The 19,872-nt window shown below is 40.7% G+C and overlaps 3 protein-coding genes across 6 annotated transcripts; 1 reads left to right on the plus strand and 2 right to left on the minus strand.

Moving 5' to 3' along the window:
- Window positions 1-41: 41 nt before the first annotated feature.
- On the minus strand, window positions 42-13,390 carry LOC111974516 (long-chain-fatty-acid--CoA ligase ACSBG2). Of its 4 annotated transcripts, none has more exons than XM_024002257.2 (16): window positions 13,240-13,390; window positions 12,445-12,560; window positions 11,166-11,240; window positions 10,733-11,001; window positions 9,840-10,144; window positions 9,226-9,314; window positions 8,904-9,024; window positions 8,569-8,649; window positions 8,056-8,205; window positions 5,657-5,824; window positions 5,294-5,475; window positions 4,814-5,047; window positions 4,392-4,609; window positions 2,593-2,732; window positions 2,137-2,380; window positions 42-1,630 (listed from the first exon to the last, which is right to left on the minus strand). In XM_024002257.2, exons 3-16 carry the CDS (start codon window positions 11,228-11,230, stop codon window positions 1,545-1,547), a joined length of 2,352 nt encoding a protein of 783 aa, XP_023858025.1. In that variant the 5' UTR covers window positions 11,231-11,240; window positions 12,445-12,560; window positions 13,240-13,390; the 3' UTR covers window positions 42-1,544. The 4 variants fall into 4 exon arrangements, with proteins under 4 accessions (XP_023858025.1, XP_070303044.1, XP_023858024.1 ...); XM_070446943.1 differs by having other exon boundaries at window positions 9,840-10,111; window positions 13,240-13,388; XM_024002256.2 differs by lacking the exon at window positions 12,445-12,560 and having other exon boundaries at window positions 13,240-13,389.
- Window positions 13,391-15,108: 1,718 nt separating this feature from the next.
- Window positions 15,109-16,706, minus strand: hint2 (histidine triad nucleotide binding protein 2). The gene is made up of 5 exons (XM_024001813.2): window positions 16,555-16,706; window positions 16,101-16,241; window positions 15,839-15,943; window positions 15,592-15,664; window positions 15,109-15,477 (listed from the first exon to the last, which is right to left on the minus strand). The coding sequence occupies exons 1-5, from the start codon at window positions 16,639-16,641 to the stop codon at window positions 15,386-15,388; spliced, it is 498 nt and encodes a 165-aa protein (XP_023857581.1). The 5' UTR covers window positions 16,642-16,706; the 3' UTR covers window positions 15,109-15,385.
- A 503-nt stretch (window positions 16,707-17,209) lies between these two features.
- mrps30 (mitochondrial ribosomal protein S30) lies at window positions 17,210-19,872 on the plus strand. Its single transcript, XM_024001812.2, has 5 exons — window positions 17,210-17,844; window positions 18,023-18,168; window positions 18,328-18,433; window positions 19,048-19,224; window positions 19,415-19,872. Exons 1-5 carry the CDS (start codon window positions 17,247-17,249, stop codon window positions 19,675-19,677), a joined length of 1,290 nt encoding a protein of 429 aa, XP_023857580.1. The 5' UTR covers window positions 17,210-17,246; the 3' UTR covers window positions 19,678-19,872.

Here is a 19,872-nt window from a genome sequence, read left to right on the forward strand (position 1 = left end):
CTTGTTAAATATTTGAGGGGAAATTATAAAGGGGCATGAGGTCAGTTGAACTTGTATTTTATTGAACCTTTATTTAACTAGGCAAGTCAGTTAAGAACAAATTYTTATTTACAATGGCGCCCTACCAAAAGGGAAAAGGCCTCCTGCTTGGGAAGGGGTCTGGGATGAAAAATTAAAAGGTAGGACAAAACACACATCACAACAAGAGAGACACCACAACACTACATAAAGAGAGACCTAAGACAAAAAAGAGAGACCTAAGACAACAACACAGCATGGTAGCAAAACTAGGGATAATTCAATGGTAATTCTAGTATTATAAGAATTTAAAGGACACCTATTTGTGTGGAACCTCCACGCTTATGGCTTCAGTTACCATAATTACAAACTTTACAGTGGGCTCCTGTAGTTTGGTGACATCAGTAGGTTTTGATACAGTACTTCAGGAGGACCAACCACACTGGTACTCAGTGTCACTGTAATACATCACTTTTCCACAACACCTCATGGTGAGGTATGTATCCCAGTTTGTAATACATAGCATTATAAGACCACTGTCCAGGGAGTTCCCCATCAACCGAATAGGCTCTTGCCTAATTTACTCAGGATGGAGGTTTCAATAATTAAGGGGTCACCTGTAAAAGACAAGTAGCAGACATTCGTAGGAAATCTATAAGAACATACAGTACGTATCTAGTTCAGCATGAGCTATCTCAGCAGAACCTCTTGTCAAATGGTTTCTATGACGTCATACAGTAGCTGTCACATCACAGGCACCGTCCTCTGATGAGGAAATTCATAATTGCTGTTCAAATGAAACAACAAAGACGGTGCGTGTGAGATACTACCAACGTGATGTTTTTTGGGGGGGTCCAGAACAGTTTGTTTGCTTTTTGCTTTTATTGATCATGTTCATTTAACACATAAAAATAAACATTTTAATATTGATTATAATGTACATGGGAAATAATTGGCTAAAATAAAATGAAAACATTACAGTATACCATCCAAATATTGATGGAATCACTTGACAAACATTACATTAATGATACAATGATTTTGTTTTGAGGCATTCTCCTTTACTTGAAGTGGGTACAGTATAGCATTGCTAAATTTAGATTCTCCTTGGTATCTCCTTAGATTCTCCTGACACATTTTGAGAGTGGTTTTTGCAAACATGTTCATATATTTAACAAATAATAAACTAAAAAGCCTATGATAGTGATATGATAAACTATTGCCATGGTTGCAATAATAGTTCATTTTTGCAGTGTAGCTTACAAGAAGCACAAAATGCTTTTACAGTTGTGGACACTAGATTTGGCAATGATGATTATAAGGTTTATTTACAAAAAAAGTGCAAATATCAATGCTGTGAAATCTTATGTACATTAAAACAGCTTAAATATTGATATGGAGCAGATACCAATGGAATAATTCTCTAGTTACTGGAAAACGAGACACATTCAAATGTCTACAGATGCATTTAATAGTCCATTAACTACAGTCCTCAAGTGTTCTCTAGTCCATGTTGAGTTCCTCTGTTATTCTTGTGCCATTCCATAAATCTTGTTGATTTTCTCCTGGAACATTTTGACAACAACCCCCCTCTTTAGCTTCATGGTAGGTCCTGGAGAAAAGATAGACAAAACAATGGATATTCAATCAGACTTACTGTGCTCTCAAAAAGACTGTACTCTCTTTCCCGTGCTTCTTCAATCACAACATTTGACCTACTTAACAGCTTGGAAGACAGATTATGCAATGGTATCTACAGGAATGTTGTTTGGTATAAACCAGTCACAAGACTGCCTCGTCAGATACAATACATGATAAACATTACTGGCAAAACACTTACTTCTTTCTCTCTAAGGGTTCTTTGTAAAAGTGTGTCAAATTATGAAAAAGCTCATTATCTACAACCTCACAGACTAGCTTTGGTTTAGTTATCTAGCTTTAGTTTAAACTATATTTATTTTAATCCCACAATGAACAAGAAGCACACAAAATCAACTCACTAAGATGAGGAAGAAAATGCAATCCAATACTATTCACTGCTCTCTTCTGTCACATGCTCAAACAGACAGAACCATCCAATAAAAAACAGCAACTGATTTCTCACACTGACTGACTCACCCAGTTCTCCCCCAGATATAGAGAAATCTCTGTCCAAAATGACCCACTTCTGGACCCTCTGGGCATTGGAGGATGCCTTAGCATTAACACGCTCTATGCCCTCCTGGATGGCCTTGTAAATAGCTGGTTCCTTACTGGCTATGATCTCAGAGGCCTTGGTTGCCGTTATGCCACGCTGATGGCAGAACGCCACAGCCTCTGGGGTCAGCTCGTCCGTCGGCTCGCCATTGTCGTCGACTATACACTATGGAGGGAGAGTGGAGTCAAAGGTTAGGAGTGATCCAGGAGTGGTAGTATTTGCTGAACAGAGCAAACATCAAATAGCCTGGTTCCAGATCTGTTCGTGCTGTATAATTATATTCTAATTGCTTAATAATTCAAAAGCGAGAATTCTAAAGCAAGCCAATGACCATAAGAGTTGGCAATACAAGACACATCTAACGTTGGAGGCCTTACTTTGAGCGTGAGCATCATGGAGAGGAATTTCAGCTTGTCTCCGAGCAACATGGCGTTGCTGATGATGGCGATCTCTGCTTTCACTGCATCCTCAATGGGTACAGGTGGGATGTTCTCTCCTCCTGCTGTTATGATCAGCTCTGCAGGACAAGAGATTTCTTTCTGAGGATATTTAGATCATAGGTCTACACCTATGTTCTACTATCAAGAATGGTCCACCACCCAAAGGACATCCAGCCAACATGGCACAACTGTGAGAAGCATTGGAGTCAACATGTGCCAGCCTTCCTATGGAACGACACCTTGTAGAGTCCATGCCCCAGACGAATTCAGGCTGTTTTGAGGGCAAAAGGGGGTGCTCAATATTGGGAAGGTGTTCCTAATGTTTTGTACACTCAGTGTATATTAAATACTATGGTATTCTCCACAAAAAAAACACTGTGGTAAAGTCCACAGTAAGATTTTTAACTATAGTAATACTACAGTATTTCATTTGCATATACCCAACCCATTCCAATCCCCCATATCCCTACTTGTGCCACCCATGAATGACACACCTACATGCAAAGTATAGACCATATATTGTGTTCCCTASAGGTTATAGAAAAGAGCAGAGGCTTTGAATTATCCATTCAGACTCCAGTAATATTTACCTACCTACCAACAGGTTATGGAAAAATTGCTCAAGGAGAAAGCCCCCACTTCTTTGTCAAAGATAATTAAACAAAAAACATTAAATACTAGTAAATACTACAGTAATATCTGCAAAAACACTACAGTAATTGCTATAGTATTGTAATGAAACAGCAGGGAGCAGGTCTCGAACCCTCGACATTCTAGCCCGAGGTCCGGCGCGCTATCGACTGTGCCGMAAAAGCATGCTCGTGCGGCGGAGTCGATTTCCGCGCTTATATACCCAGGGTCGTTACACTACTCCCTCCTTTCAAAGAGCGCGTCCTCGCGCTAGCTTGCGACTCTACGTCTTACAGGAACGCGCTCACCGGCCAAGCACACGCACTGTCGTGGATGCAAGGTCCGATCACTTCTGACACCAATGTAATGAAACAGGCAGGGAGCAGGTCTCGCCTTCTAGCCCGAGGTCCGGCGCGCTATCGACTGTGCCGCAAAAGCATGCTCGTGCGGAAGAGTCGATTTCCGCGCTTAAATACCCAGGGTCGTTACACTGTATAAAATAGTTTTTACTATATTATTCTATAGTAAATTCTATAGTAAACGTTACTACAGTATACTTCCGCAAAAACAGTACAGTGAATACTATAGTATACTACAGTCATGTCCGCACTTCTATGTCAAAGATAATGAAACAAAAAAACACTATAGTAAATACTACAGTATTATCTGCAAAAAACACTACTGTAATTACTATAGATATCATATACAATACAGTATTCATACTATAAACTTTACTACATTATACAACAGTATACAAAAACACTAGAGTTAATACTATAGTATAGTATAGTGAATATAGGTGTTCTACTATCAAGAATGGTCCACCACCCAAAGGACTTCCACAAAAACACTCAAGTGAATACTATAGTATATAAATATAGTAATACTACAGTATGTAGAGCATAGTATACTATAGTATTTTTTCTTATGGGGAAGTTAACCTAAGGCACAGACTTAGTATCAAGAGAAGGTACACAAAACTTTACTTTGATCAGTGTCTAGGAGCAACTGCATCCTACTCCCATTGACACCCAGCACTGGTAGCCATGTTGTATAATGGCTACTGTATATACATCTACAAAATAAACTATAAATAAGTACTATACCCTTTATCCTCCCTGTGATGAATAGGAAGTTGTCCTTGTCGTGCCTGCCCAGGTCTCCAGAGTGCAGCCAACCCTCCTGGTCCAGGGCCTCCTCAGTCTTCTCTGGCTCATTCAGGTAGCCCATGAACACATGACGCCCCCAGAAACAGATCTCACCATTCCCATCCTCGTCTGGCTTGTCCAACTTGGTCTGGCAGCCAACCACCACCTTTCCACAGCTGAGGACAACATCATGATATCAATTCTTCATATGGTGAGACCGAAAAGCAAGAAGGATTATTAGATGTCACTTCATATCTGATGGCTTATCAGTATCAATTCATTATTTGCTATTATACAATGATAGCTTTGTCAACTACAAATTAATTAATGTAACTGTCATTACAAATGGCAGTTCACACCCTAGTTTTCCAGTTGCTGACCTCATGATCTTGAAGTTATTCCCCCAGGAGATGGTGTGAGGGCCGGTGCTTTCACTCATCCCATACAGCTCATACAGCGGGAGGCTAAGGCTCATGAAGTACTCCAGAGTCTCCTTAGTGATGGGTGCGGCCCCTGTTAAGCAGTTCTTGCAGCGGTCCAGACCCAAGGCCCAGCGAACTTTCTTAAACACCAGGTTGTTTGACAGCATGAAGCCCCAGGGCACCAGGTTCTCACTGTAATCCACAGAAAACACGGAGGAATACCACACATTGTGGAAAATATTATGGCTGGAATTTAATCTAGTTTAAGATGTAAAAATATTAGTTGGGTGTRAGTGAGGATGCATGTTTTTTCTAATGTTATTGATAAGATCATATCGATGGGTGAAACAACAAGAAAATTATTTGATGCACTGAAAATACACATTCTTTCTGAAGTGTGGGTTTAATGAACAACAAGAACCTGACATAAATCCTTACCCATTCATGGCACTGTAGCTGGCTTGCAATCCGATGGATTTGGCCCAGTCAGCCACTCTTTTCTTCATACCAGAGGACTTGGCACCGATGGCTTTCATCTTCTCCTGCATCTTCTCCCACACACGGGGAACTCCCAGGAAACTTGTGGGGCGCACCTCTTTCAGAGTAGTCCCCAAAGAGCCCTAGGAAATCAGAAAGTTAGCAGTTATCAAGTCATATAAAGTTACCCCAGGCCTACCCTCCTCAACCCAGTCAAAACCAAACCACCAAACCTCAATCAATTCTTGCCTTCGTAAACAGCATTTTGAAAGGAAAGCAATGCACAGCATCATTATCTGTAGTACAACACTCAGGGATTCTGACCTTCAGGGCGTCTGGTTCTGCGAAATACGTTGCCCCTGCAAATCTCATGCAGATCCACATGTCGTTGACCTGGGCAGCTACATGGCTCAGGGGCAGGTAGCTCACCACGCACTCCACACCATGTTGCAGACTTGTCATGGCTCCGACCGCATTTGAAGTCCAGGTGATCTGAGGAGAGAGTCAGATGAGACATTCAACTAATATTATTCCAACCTCCTTTACCACAGAGGAAAACTATAAGCCAGATGTTTTGTTTGTCCTTTACTTGCCGTGAACAATACATGGACAAAACTGTGACACTTTCACATACTGAATCGAGTGGACCCAGAGCTCCACTATATAGTACATGTAATGTGTCTGAGGGCGTCACCACATTCTGTGAGGACGAAGGAAGAGCAACCTGGATACTGCCGGTACAGTAAATGTACATGTAAATATAGAGCTTTTTCCTCACTAGTCTATTTACAGTGCATTCGGAAAGTATTCAGACCCCTTTCCTTTTTTCAGATTTTGTTACAGCCTTATTCTAAAATTGATTGAATCGTTTTTTTCTCCCTCATCAATCTACACACAATACCCCATAATGACAAAGCAAAAACATTTTTTTTTTTTTATGTTTGAAAATGTATTAAAAATAAAAAACTGAAATATCACATTTACATAAGTATTCAGACCCTTTGTACTTTGTTGAAACACCTTTGGCAGCGATTACAGCCTCAAGTCTTCTTGGGTATGACGCTACAAGCTTGGCAAACCTGTATTTGGGGAGTTTCTCCCATTCTTCTCTGCAGATCCTTTCAAGTTCTGTTAGGAGGCTGGGGAGCGTTGCTGCACAGCTATTTTCAGGTCTCTCCAGAGATGTTCGATTGGGTTCAAGTCCAGGCTCTGGCTGGACCACCCAAGGACATTCAGATACTTTTTATTTAACCTTTATTTAACTAGGCAAGTCACTTAAGAACAAATTCTTATTTACAATGACGGCCTACCCCGGCCAAACCTTAACCCAGACGACGCCGCCCTATGGGAATCCCAATCACGTTCGGTTGTGATACAGCCTGGAATCGAACCAGGGTCTGTAGTGACACCTCTAGCACTGAGATGCAGTGCCTTAGAGCGCTGCGCCACTCGGGAGCCCCACTTGTCCCGAAGCCACTCCTGCGTTGTCTTGGCTGTGTGCTTAGTGTTTTTGTCCTGTTGGAAGATGAACCTTCATCCCAGTCTGAGGTCCTGCGCGCTCTGGAGCAGGTTTTCATCAAGGATCTCTCTGTAATTTGCTTCGTTCATCTTTCCCTCGATCCTGACTCGTCTCCAAGTCCCTGCCGCTGAAAAACATTCCCCTGCCACCACCATGCTTCCATCTGGCCACTCTACCATAAAGGCCTGATTGGTGGAGTGCTGCAGAGATGGTTGTCCTTCTGGAAGGTTCTCCCATCTCCACAGTGGAACTCTGGAGCTCTGTCAGCGCAACCATCGGGTTCTTGCTCACCTCCCTGACCAAGGCCCTTCTCCCCCGATGGCTCAGTTTGGCTGGGCGGCCAGCTCTAGGAAGAGTCTTGGTGGTTCCAAACTTCTTCCATTTAAGAATGATGGAGGCCACTGTGTTCTTGGGGACCTTCAATGCTGCAGAAAGTTTTTGGTACCCTTCCAAGATCTGTGCCTCAACACAATCCTGACTTGGAGCTCTATAGACAATTCCTTCAACCTCATGGCTTGGTTTTTGCTCTGACATGCACTGTCAACTGTGGGACCATATATAGACAGCTGTGTGCCTTTCCAAATCATGTCCAATCAATTGAATTTACCACAGGTGGACTCCAATGAAGTTGTAGAAACATCTCAAGGATGATCAATGGAAACAAGATGCACCGGAGCTCAATTTCGAGTCTCATAGTAAAGGGTCTGAATACTTATGTAAATGTGATATCAGTTTTTTATTTTTAATACATTTGCAAAAAATTCTAAAAACCTGTTTTCGCTTTGTCATTATGAGTATTATGTGTAGATTGATGAGGGAAAAAAATATTTTATCAATTTTAGAATAAGGCTGTTTTTTTTATTGTTTTATTTCACCTTTATTTAACCAGGTAGGCTAGTTGAGAACAAGTTCTCATTTGCAACTGCGACCTGGCCAAGATAAAGCATAGCAGTGTGAACAGACAACAACACAGAGTTACACATGGAGTAAACAATAAACAAGTCAATAACATAGTAGGAAAAAAAAAAWGGAAAAAAAAGAGAATCTATATACAACGTGTGCAAAAGGCATGAGGAGGTAGGCAATAAATAGGCCATAGGAGCGACTGTAACAAAAGCGACTGTAACAAAAATGTAGAAAATGTCAAGGGGTCTGAATATTTTCCGAATGCACTGTACATCATCATGTCATTGACACTACTCACATTGTCATGGCTTAGCATCACCCCTTTGGGGTTGCCTGTGGTTCCAGAGGTGTAGATGAGCGTACAACACTGGTTAGCCCTCTGACTGTCCACCACAGCATCTAGCCGTTCATCAGACACCTCCTCACCCAGCTTCATAAACTCAGCCCACTGTAGGAGGACAGAGGTTGAGTCAGTAACACCTGATTCACAATATAGGGCCAATCCCAACCGTATTGTGTTGGCTTGGATATTTTCTTTTCACATTGTCCTTTCCTGAAAGGTTCCATCAACTATGGTGGATGCGTAGCCAAGCCAGCCCGGTACAGCTCGATTTGGCTCAGTTTGCTTAGTAATGTGAAGGGATTAAGAGTCTCACAGTTACAGTGTGTGACAGGAAATATTGTGTTCTACAATATTATAGGAAATACTGTGTGCTACTAACATTGCTATATCTGTAATGCAAATCAGGAATGTTTTTTTCCCGGCTGGCTATACAAGATATAGATCTTCTTCATTTCAATAGAAACTTACAGTGTACAGGTTTGGCAACTTCTGTTGAAGTTCATCCTTGTACTGAACAATAGCTTTCAAGTGTGGAAGCTGGTCCTTAATCTGAAAGGTATGAACAAAGTAGGGAATTTATAATTAATCATTTTGGCACAAAAACAATAAATATATAAATAGGTTATGTTCACTCGATCTACTTACAAGTACAATTTAGAGTGCAGTATTGGATAAATGTAATTTGAAAATATATTTTTTTCTTCAGAATTATGGTTGTATATTTTCATAATTCTGTGCATAGGTTCTATGGCTTTTGGCAGACACAACCAGGACCACATTATAGTTCAGTTATGGGGTCTCACCTGGAGGATTTTGAGGAGCTGTTTGTGGTTCTCCACCACCAGGACGTTGGCCTCACAGTTGTCTGCCACATACTGACACGCCTCGGGGGAGTTGGTGGTGTATATGCCTGCAGCAAAGCCCCTGGCAGACCACACACGTCAGATCAGACAGCTTTCTTTTTGAGKTGGTTAAGACTGTGATTGCTGTCCTTGGAGTGTGTGGGATGAATTAGCCTTCTATGAGAAAGTTGTCTAAGTCTCACAGAATGCAGTATGAACAATAGTGCAGAGTAGTGCATGGTAAGACAGTGCATGCTATATGGAAAATTGTTTTTATTATTACCCAGCCAGGATACAGCCGATGTCTGAGATGAACCACTCGGGAGAGTTAAAGCCCAGAATACCGACGCCATGGTAACGCTCCAGACCCAACTACAGTAGAGGGGGGAAGAGACAGAGTCCGAAAAAAAAAAAGAAAATCAATGAGAATGTGGCACACTGCCTCATTTACTGTTGACCTATATGATGCTTTGTAAACTACTCCACTTTATCGCTCTCCGTGACAAGTAACTTTAGCATTGACACACCCAAGTGTTGGTTTTCACCAGCACCATTCTTACAAGGAGACAGAAATGACAATGGGAGAACATTCTTTCTGCTGTGTAAACATTCATAATCCTGTCTCTGGAGTTCAAATTCTAAATAGCCCATAGCCTATTTGAAGATTCAGTGATGTTAACCGATCTGCATTATAGTTCGTATTCTATTAGAATTCACTGACGCAGTTCAAAAACACCCCTAGGCCTCGAGCCACTGAAAATGCAGAGAACATCCAGGTACAAGTACATCATAACATTAAGCATAGAAAACGTTTTCTATTAAATCTCACGCAAGCATAGACCATAGAGCAACTAAAGAGCACAGACACTCACACAACAACTACATCAATATACAGACCTTGAGGAAGCTCTTGGCCGCCGCTCTGCACTGCTGGTAGTACTCCCTCCAGGTCAGGGTGACCCACTGCCCCTCTTTCTTGGATGCCACCGCGGGCAGGTCTCCATAGATCTTCACCGTCTTTAAGAACATCTGGTGGACAGTCATGGGGGCCTCGGATCCCGGCCCAGTCTCAGCCATCCTCAGCTTAACCGCCTGGTCCCTGGAGGTGCACCAGAGCTGCTCTGCTGTGGCCAGGGACACATCCGACAGCTTCAGGGGCACCGAGGCACCTGTAGTATGGGGACAGCAGGGGCAGCAGTTGCCTGCCATCATTGGTTGTTTATGGAGTAATCTCAGAGATTAGTATTCCCCTTCCCTGTTCCCACAAGAATGTAGTGGAACGCAGGTAGGACCAGAAATCAGGGAGGTATGGCTACGTCTGAGAATCAGACTGGTCCAGCTCTACTCCACCCTCCTTCGCTGTCACAGTGTGAAGCATAAATATTTGGATTTGAAGCTGCCTGTATCAGATTACTATAGAGAATAGAGGAAGTTATGGAATGTCCCTGCCTACGCACCAATCATATTTTAGTGTTGAACATGGCTCTGATTAAATAAAAAGATTAAAGTTGATTGATCGAAAACAAAAAGAATTACAGGCAAAAAATGTGTCATAGATCAAATAATAATTGACTGTTCATGAGTGTCTGTAAACCTTAAATTATTATGATTTCAGGCACAGTTCTGTCAACCTCTTTAACAAATGTCTTTATAGCTGCTGTATTATGAATTACAAAACATATATCATGTGCCTCTGACAGGTGATAAAACATCTGATCTGCTTCAGTTAGGTTGAGTTAATATCCTATATATAAAAAACTTGTATCCCTACCATGATACGCTGCTATTACCTGAGAGAGGATCCCCTTGAGGTCCCTCTTGTTCAGGGGATCTGGGTAGTTTGGCTGGTGCTTCAGGTATTCTTGATGGGGTTATCACTGCAGGTTCCTCAGCAGCTGTCTCCTGGTTGTCTTTGTCTTCTCCATCAGACTCTGAGTTTGGTTGTGGATGGTCTACTACTCCTCCGTTGATGAGGGGACTGGAGTAGATTTCCTTCTGTTGGAGTTTGGCAACTGGTACTAACTGTTCGGTTTCTCCAAGAGGAATGTCACTCGCACAACTAGAATAAAACACATGAAAATAAAATATACTTTAAATTAATAAACACTCAGTCATTAAATACGGTACCATTATTTGGTAAATATTCAGTAATAATAAAATGTTATTTCAACAGTCCCGACAGAATTAGTCTCCAGCATAGAAGGTTACGATAGGTCCACATACCTCTCAGAACTCTTTTCTACGTCAGGAACCCCATTGGTGACAACGGAATCCTGTTGGTCAGACATCTTGTAATTGCTTAAATAAAAGAGGTCAAATATTGACGTTAGATATGCAAAAACCGCTAGATCATCAAATTAATAAAATCTCTAACTAGGTCGTGCAAAGGCTCCTGATATTCTACTAATTTCAAGAAAATAAGTGTTTCCTCCTGGATCCTTATATGAGTGGGTATTGCAACATGACAGTGTCAGAGGCAGTGTGCCAATGACTGCTTGGTTAGATTGATAAAGAATGGCGAAATTAAGGGGTTTGTGCCAAAAACACATAACAATTTGCAGAGCTTTTTCCAACCTTTAACTTAAATACAGTAGGTTACATCAAGACAGTTGACCAAGAAAGTGATATTGAAAAAGGGTCTGAGACAGCTAAGGGGTGAGCATACATTTATGGTGAAAAAAACGTTTTTGTCTCATCTTGGATAGATCTGTCAAGATTCTGTACAGTAGTTATCTTCATCCACACACATGTGGAAGTTTTGGTTATTACATGTCTTCAAATACAGCATAGGCCCAAAGCATGTATTGAAGTGTATATGAAGTAACATGTTGGGTTACTTGACCATGATACCTCATCATTATCTCTGGCATGAAGTCAATCAGGCTATGATGGACAATTTCAGTGAAATTGTGCCATCTAGTGATTTTATCTTGAAATTGTGAAGACAATTTTCAAGCAGAGCCGCTATRGTTTAGCTATGACATTCAGATCATAATGAGACCATGTCTTGAGTACACAATATTGCCAATAAGTTTTTAAACATGTATGGAGAGAAAGACGCGGTTCAAATTCCAAACAAGCAGTTAAAATATTGAGACATAGAGCTTATAACAGTGATTGTAAATTTGAATCTGGTTCATGAGGACATTCCTATAACTATCACCACTTAAAATAGAAAGGGACAGAAGATCTGACCAGATAGATCGGATAACTACGGGCCAAGATTTCTCTAGGGCAAAGTTCATCATAATTGCAAAACGATTGCCTGTGTTATGTGGCAATATAGTAGCCACTAAACTTTTGCACACAATTATGCAAACATTTCTGCTCACTGACAATTAACTGTAATACATCAATTGGATAGAATCTCTTTGCTTACATCTTAAAAGATTATATATTAAAGATAGCAACTTGACACAAAAAATATACAGTGGTAGCTATGCTCCTACATGTCCATATAAAATATAGAAATATATTTTAGAAATATTTTATAGATGCTCACAGTCTGTGTGTATCTCTCCAACAGCAACAGCCTCAGAGTGACCCAGTTTAGCACGGTTTTGTTTTGGCTTTAACAAGAGGCCTTGTAGCAGGAGACATTAAAGAAGAAGCTTGAGCCTGTTGGCCAAACAATAAAACACGAGGAACCAGCTTGGTTCAGTTTAGTTCGAACATGGTTTTACATTTATGTCCTGAGATGTAGGCTAGGTCATGTTGGTTTGTTTGCTTTGAACAGATTTTTGAATATACTGTATATCTCAGGCAACCAATGCTTGAGGCTATTATAGGCTACTGGTCACATGTTTTCACTCTGAACATGCCTTCGCTACTGAGATTCAATGATGAAGGCTACTGTATTGTTACCAGAGGGCAATCTAAAGGTCAAAATCACAGTTACTCTTGGTTTTAATGGTTAGACAAATATATCCAATTATACGTAACTGAACACATCCCAGCATCAGTCAATGCTTTGCTTTAGATACTGACTACCACATTTGTCTTAATACTAAATATTCACAAAGGTTTATAATGCAAGAACTGTTTCAAATTGATTTCACAAACCAAGACAGACAGACAAATGACCCCTGTTCACCACTCTGACATGTGAGCAAGGACTGTAGGAACATGTTGCAAGAGCTGTCTGTGAGTTGTAGATTGAGGTAGTGCTCTGGCACATCAAAAAATAAGCATATTGTGAAAGAGTCCAAGGACACAATAAAAAAGAGATTAACTAATTCCAGAGTAGTAATATTCAGCAGAATACCATTCTATTGAAAAGACAGAGATGATATCCTACCTTGTTCTGAGACCTTGTTCAGACAGGGATAGACAGAGTCAGGTGCTATACGATATCAACTTGGCAGGAGAGTGCAGGGAAAACTTGGTGGGCCTCGATGTGATGTGCACAACATGGGACCCAGGACAGCAGCTGATAAGCCTGGGGAGGTCTTGTACGGGTGACAGTACCGTCCCACTCAGGTCCGTCTGCACTCTTACGTAATTTCCCCCACACCTACTATGGGTCAAATGCCTAGTTAACGTTCCACCAATAGACTTGAAATAAGGTTCCCATCTGCAGCCATATGTGCTCAAAACTGACAAGGAGGCTGTTTGGGGGTAGCAGACTACATTATAGCATAGGGAACTGAGTTAAGCCAGTGTTGACATTGCTGTGCCTGTTTAAGTGAATGTAAAACACAGTTAAGACAAATTTCATTCACTTTTTTTGTGCAGAGGACAAATATTTCTGATTCAAAGTATATTCTAAGAATATGACGTAAAACAACCACTTTCGGGTAAGACACTGGTCATTTAGACTGGACCAAAGCAAGTTATCGATTCAGCCCTTATCGGATTTATATCATCAGGATATAACATGAATTGATAAAGCAAGATAACTTCTGAAAGTTTATGAGGAAAGAGGATACTTTGACCCACAATACACAGATCCTTCATCTGTGGAACAAACATTGTGCAACAATACCTTTTGTGCTGTGAAAAACCTCTGCATTGAAATTTTTTAACAAATTAATGTGAACTAAGTTGTGTTCTAAGATTAATAGATATTGCTATTGACATGTATCTCTGGGGGTTCAATTCTGTATCTTAGGTCAAAGTATCATTCTTATTTCATGTATTGAGGGGTGTTTGTGCAATTTGAGAACTGCAATAGTCTGAACATGGACATGGGGTTTAAGTAAATGCAGGTGAAAGTTCAACCATGCACTCCAGATGATACAGAGTAACCTACAGTATATCCTGGGCACCAAGGTCATTTAGTCATACCAACAGTCACACAACACCTGCCCTCAGTTATATTGCTGCAAAATGTTTCTGGAGATCTGCCAGAAATATTAAGGGGGCTACAATATCAAAATAGCACATAGTAACAACAACATCTAACATATGTGAAATTTCCTATGGAATTGGGCCAGCTTGTGACATCTCCCAAACAGTTGCTTTCATTTTGACAAAATGTAGAAATCATTCACACAACTTTGTTTTATTCCATATTTGTACATACAGGCAAACTGTACACTTACATCAATCAACATATCACATTACACAATAGTTAAATAGGATGAAAATATTTAACTTTGGGAAAAAATCAAATAGTCAGACTGAAGAGCTTCATTATATTTGTATGTGACAGAGGTTAAAGGGTTACTGCACTTCCTGTTTTGGTCCTCAATTTAAATTTGGTTCATTATGAAATGCTAGTGGCCATGACTGAATTCAAACATGAGTTGGTTTCGGGTGTGGTTGTCTCGTGTGTGTTCGCAGGTGGGAAGAGTTAGCCAAATTATTTAGCCAATTAGCTTAAGCCAGCTGGTGTGCAACTGTGGCAAAGTTGGCTCGACTTTGGATAACATATCTCCGGGGATAGTTAGCGACCATCAATAAATTACACAATGTAAATGAAAATATTTTCATGTTGCACACCTTTAAGTTCTCATTAAATGCTTTCAATATTTGTATATGAATTTCTACAATTTATAGTTGGTTTGAGGTTAAGTCATTGACATTTGGAGCTATTGGAATTTTAACGTATTGTCCCATGTACATTGTGTAATTTACTGATTGTCCGTAACTAGCCCCATTTGGATATCCATAGTCAACCCAAATTGACCATGGGCATTAAGCTCCTAATTGATGATTACTTCATGGGTGCTGCCAGATGTGGGAATTTGGGCAGGATTGAAACAAACCCAATCTTAATATACATTGTGATGCAATCCTGACCACAAGTGTCACAAAAATATTTTTGGATGAGACGGACTTTATGAACACAATGATCTTATTTACACAATGTAGTCAATTTTGACAGTAGAATAATGTTTCCGACTCATATCGAGTTTTCTAAATGAGAAGTTGTTTTTTTGGGGCAGTTGCTCTTTAAGGTTAACATGAAACTAACCCCTCTAAGGCAGGAAGTCCATCTGTTAACCTGGAGGCCAGTTCAGCTGTCTGCCTCCCAGGACGTGGATGTGAAGGTGGTATACAGACTGGGCACCATGCTTCCCATCGTTGATCACTGTGGAAGATAGAAATGCAGTTACATATTTATAACAACTAAATATGTGTCTGTGAAATGCGTGAAGCTCATATGTAGTTTGACACTACTTATTATGGTCATCTTAATACTTACCCACTCTGTAACCTTCGTGCAATGCCTCTTTCTTCGCCACATTTTTTGCAACCACTAGGAGGTGACCTAACAGCTACATAAAATAGCAAAGAGTGTTTTCAAAGTTGAAAGACAATCTGGATTGAGACAAATTTTAGCAGAAGCCAGAGGGGGGAAAACCAACACAATTCAACGTAATAGGATTCTTTCGTGTGATCAAAATCAGAAAATGACATATAGAGAAAGTAGAGACAAATCAGTAGGATACCTCAGCATCATCATCTTTAACTTCACTGATTTTTGGGATAGGGTCCCTTGGAATAACCAGGAAATGCACAGGAGCTTGTGGACTGATATCTCTGAAAGCTAAACACTGAAGAAAAGGAAAACAACAAAAACATGATAACATTCCAAAATATTGAACATCAATATAATGCCCTTATACCCTGTGGCTGAATGTTGATCATATATTGTCTACGTGGAGTACAGTAAAATAAACATATGCATACATGTCTGTGTGCGGTGTATACCTTATCATCTTCATAAATGATATCTGCAGGAATACTTTTGTCAATCACTTTGGAAAAGATAGTTGGCGATCCATATTTCTTCCTTGCTTCTTCAGCAAGACGCACCTCGTCATTCTTTGTGTTTGATGTGCAGAAGTGTCTCTGTGACATGACAAACAATAACAGAGGTTGACAAATTAGCAGGTTGCAATTTTTTTTACATTAACTTAGCTTCTGTATTGATCTTTAGGAGGCGTGTTATTGCAAACACTACAGTGCAGATACTGCGGCACCGTCAATTGCAAAAACGTCCATGAACCATTCTAACAGCCCGAATCTCTTGGTGAGTGGGCACTGCTCCTGTGCCAGCTGGAGGACACACCTGCCCATGACAATGACGCTCTCCGAAAGTCAACAACACAAAAGTGTTAACTACTAAGATTAAAACAATTAGGTTTATTCTCAGAATAGCTACCTCTGCTCGGCATGCAAGGCGAAAAATGCGTGAATGGGAAACACTTTTCCTGAAGCATTGTGTCGGCAAAAGTTGGCGAAAATTCATAGCTATGAGTGCACTGTKCAAATTCCGTTTGGAGAGTTGCAATCTTACCGGATATGATGTCTGCGCTGCCCCGTGTTCGTCACTAGTTAACACATCCACAAAGTCATGAACCTCGCCTATTTCTACAATTTCTCTTTTTAAAATCAGATGTTAAATCTAAGCCTAACCGTAACTATAACATTAACTATACTGCTAAAATTATGCCTAATCTTAAATTAAAAAGCWAATTTTTGTTTTAATAAAWTTTTACGATATAACCAATTTTTACTTTATGGCTATGTTATCTAGTGTGAACCCTCTCCCGATGAAAAAGTTGTATTCATGAATCAAAACGTTCTCTTGTGTTTCAAAACGATTACAATTTCAAAAGTTTGCCTCTCATGATTGGTGTAAGATGCTGTAAACATAATATTTTCGATTAAAATAACCATGCCATTAACAGAATACACATTCCGAAAACAACACTAGAGAATGAGTGGCCCAGAAATGTTTTTCGCTCGAGCAGTATTTATTTTTACCCTCCACGTGGTGGCGATATTCTGCATTTAACCAGTTTGCACGAGACGCACGAGAAGAAGAACTCGCTCTCGTCATCAGCGACAAACATGGCGGCGCGCACTTGCTTGCCCTTGCAGTCATTACTTCATAAAAATGGACATGTGTTTAGAAGCGACCGGATCGTTCATACAAAGACAGCAATTCAGGAGCCTGTATACCCTCCCATTGTACCTTCGCTGACCGCTAAAAGTAAGTCTGCAAAAGGACGTCAGATTGCAGAACATCTTGACAAAGTACGTGCCGCCGATGTGCAGGAAAAACTAACATTCCTCACACGAGTTCAGCGAAAGAAATATGTGTTGTGTCCGCAAACCTTTGCTCTTAATGCTGATAAATGGTATCAGCACTTCACAAAGACTGCATACCTACCTGGCTTACCTGAGAAGTTCATTGTTGAAGAGACCAAGGAGGAATCAGTACCTGACACTCAGAATGCGTCATCCACCATTGACGAAACTACATTTGCTGACATCCGTTCCCATGTCTGCCATTCAATTTTACAAGAGAACTGGTACATGAAGAAACGTCAACCGTTCTTGCAAAGGGAACAAGAACATTATGTGGCACCTTTTCTGAGAAACCTGGTATCTGGACTCACACACACTATGGCCAAACACAACCCTGTACTCCAGCTGTCAAGTTTAGGTAAACCATTCATTTGTTCATTTATTCATAATCACTCCTTGATTCCACCCTCAGTCCAAGGCATGATGTGTAAGCATTAAAAAGTCATCAGTGGCACTAACTCATATGTAAGGGGAAGTTGTGATTATGTCAGTCTCTGCTATGCAAAATACTGTCTCTTACATCACTTTCTGTTTAGATCTTGACCCTCAGGTTAACTTCTACTGGATGAGAGGGCAGAGGACCATTCCAAGGGGACATCGGGGTGGCCGCGTCGAGCCAATCAGATTTCAGATTGATGATAAGCCACACAGTCAGATAAGGATACCTCAACAACTTCCACAGGTACTACATAGTCACCAGCAGATTGGAAAGGGCTAATGTGATGCTCCATTAGCTGTTACAAAACATTGATTTTTAGCCGGGATTTAGCCAAATGTTTTTTTTAGACCTACATTTGAGTGCAAGTAGTTTCCAAATAAATCTCCACTGACCCTCTTCCAGTTTGTCCCCCTTGAGGTGGTGATGTCTGCTGAAGTCCCAGAGATAAAGTTTGCCCCAGACCTGCTTCCTATGTTCAGGAGACAGTATGAGAACAATATCTTCACAGGTAATAATGGAKTAGACCAGGGTTCCCCAACTGGTGGCCCGGGGGATAAATTTGGCCCGCAAGTTATTTTTATTTGGCCAACAAAATTCAGTGCAATTTTGTTTTTGTGCTTTTTACTTTTTTATTGTTGGACATAAGACTGTAAAAACACCAGCAAATCAACTCCAAGTGATTTTAATTTTGGAAACCAAAAGTATTCCCACGCATAATGGAGAGATGTGATCAAATACAAATGTAAGCAAGGTTTGAAATTGTTCTAGTCCAATATTATCTGTCAATTTGCAGTCTACAAATTAATTTTAAATTATGCTCTGGCACCCTGACCATCCACTCAAGAAAAAAAATCGTCCCCCAGATGAATCTAGTTGATGATCCCTGGAGTAGGCTTTGGATGTAAAATTGTCACAAGGTGTTGGTTGTTAATTTAGTAATATTGATCAAAGTATTTGTGCCTGCCTGGCTGCCAGTCTGTTTCAGCCTCAGCCATTTACTTTGTCATAGTCATAGGTGGTGCATCAACCAACTGCAATTCGTCCACTAGTGGTGGTAGTGTCAAAGTATTCTGTGTGGGTGTATATTTCAACATAATTATTTTATCGTCTTTACTTTCCCAGGAGCCAAGCTTCATGATCCAGGCTGTTACGGCCACACCCAGTTCCACCTGGTCCCTGACAGGTACCGCAGGGACAAAATGGCCAAACGGAATCTGACTGACCAGATCGAGGTCTACCTGAGAGCCAATGGCATTGCCAGTCTATTTGCATGGACAGGAGCACAGGCCATGTATCAAGGTGTCTAGTCATAACTTGAATATCAGATGTTATTCTCCTTACCTACCTGAGAATAATCAGTAGTTTAAAAATATATAATTTTACCATTCAACTTTTCTCTTTGACTGCTCTTGAATTAATATATTCTTAATAGTTGTGAATAACACCATTTGTTAAAGCACATTTGTAATCTTGAACAAAACATCACCAGGTTTCTGGAGCCATGAGGACGTGACCAGGCCTTTTGTGTCCCAGGCTGTGATCACCGACGGCCAGTACTTCTCCTTCTTCTGCTACCAGCTCAACACCCTGGGCCTGTCCATGGAGACGGCCGCTGGGAACCACAGGAAGAACGTGTGCTGGGGGACAGACAGCATGCGTCTGTATGAGGGGGTGAAGGATGGGGCTGTGGTGGGGCTGGACGACAGGGTCCTCAAGCTCCTTGTCCAGTTCCTACTGAACAGGTCAGGTTGAAATGGAGAGTTTAGTGTTTGTGGGAGAAAGGAAGTGTTTTTGTTGAAGTGTTTCCATCTGTATTCAACATTGGCCAATATCAACTAAAGGACACAACTGAACATGCATGCATACATACATACAGTACATCGCTGGTATAATCTGGCAGAATGTATTCATGTAGAATGGAATAAAAATAAATATTTAAAAAATGGA

The sequence above is a fragment of the Salvelinus sp. IW2-2015 genome, linkage group LG15 (genome assembly GCF_002910315.2).
Source record: "Salvelinus sp. IW2-2015 linkage group LG15, ASM291031v2, whole genome shotgun sequence".
Classification (NCBI taxonomy): Eukaryota; Metazoa; Chordata; class Actinopteri; order Salmoniformes; family Salmonidae; genus Salvelinus; species Salvelinus sp. IW2-2015.

Excerpts from the sequence above, each read along its gene's own strand:
- LOC111974516 (XM_024002257.2), bottom strand. The coding sequence starts at position 11,230 with ATGTCTGACCAACAGGATTCCGTTGTCACCAATGGGGTTCCTGACGTA. Across the intron at positions 10,145-10,732 it reads TCAAGGGGATCCTCTCTCAG|GCAACTGCTGCCCCTGCTGT; the intron begins GTAATAGCAGCG and ends CAATGATGGCAG. Across the intron at positions 8,206-8,568 it reads AGTTGCCAAACCTGTACACT|TGGGCTGAGTTTATGAAGCT; the intron begins GTAAGTTTCTAT and ends GTCCTCCTACAG.
- hint2 (XM_024001813.2), bottom strand. The coding sequence starts at position 16,641 with ATGAATTTTCGCCAACTTTTGCCGACACAATGCTTCAGGAAAAGTGTT. Across the intron at positions 15,944-16,100 it reads TCATTTATGAAGATGATAAG|TGTTTAGCTTTCAGAGATAT; the intron begins GTATACACCGCA and ends CCTTTTCTTCAG. Across the intron at positions 15,478-15,591 it reads GCACGAAGGTTACAGAGTGG|TGATCAACGATGGGAAGCAT; the intron begins GTAAGTATTAAG and ends TATCTTCCACAG.
- mrps30 (XM_024001812.2), top strand. The coding sequence starts at position 17,247 with ATGGCGGCGCGCACTTGCTTGCCCTTGCAGTCATTACTTCATAAAAAT. Across the intron at positions 18,169-18,327 it reads TACCTCAACAACTTCCACAG|TTTGTCCCCCTTGAGGTGGT; the intron begins GTACTACATAGT and ends ACCCTCTTCCAG. Across the intron at positions 19,225-19,414 it reads AGCACAGGCCATGTATCAAG|GTTTCTGGAGCCATGAGGAC; the intron begins GTGTCTAGTCAT and ends AAACATCACCAG.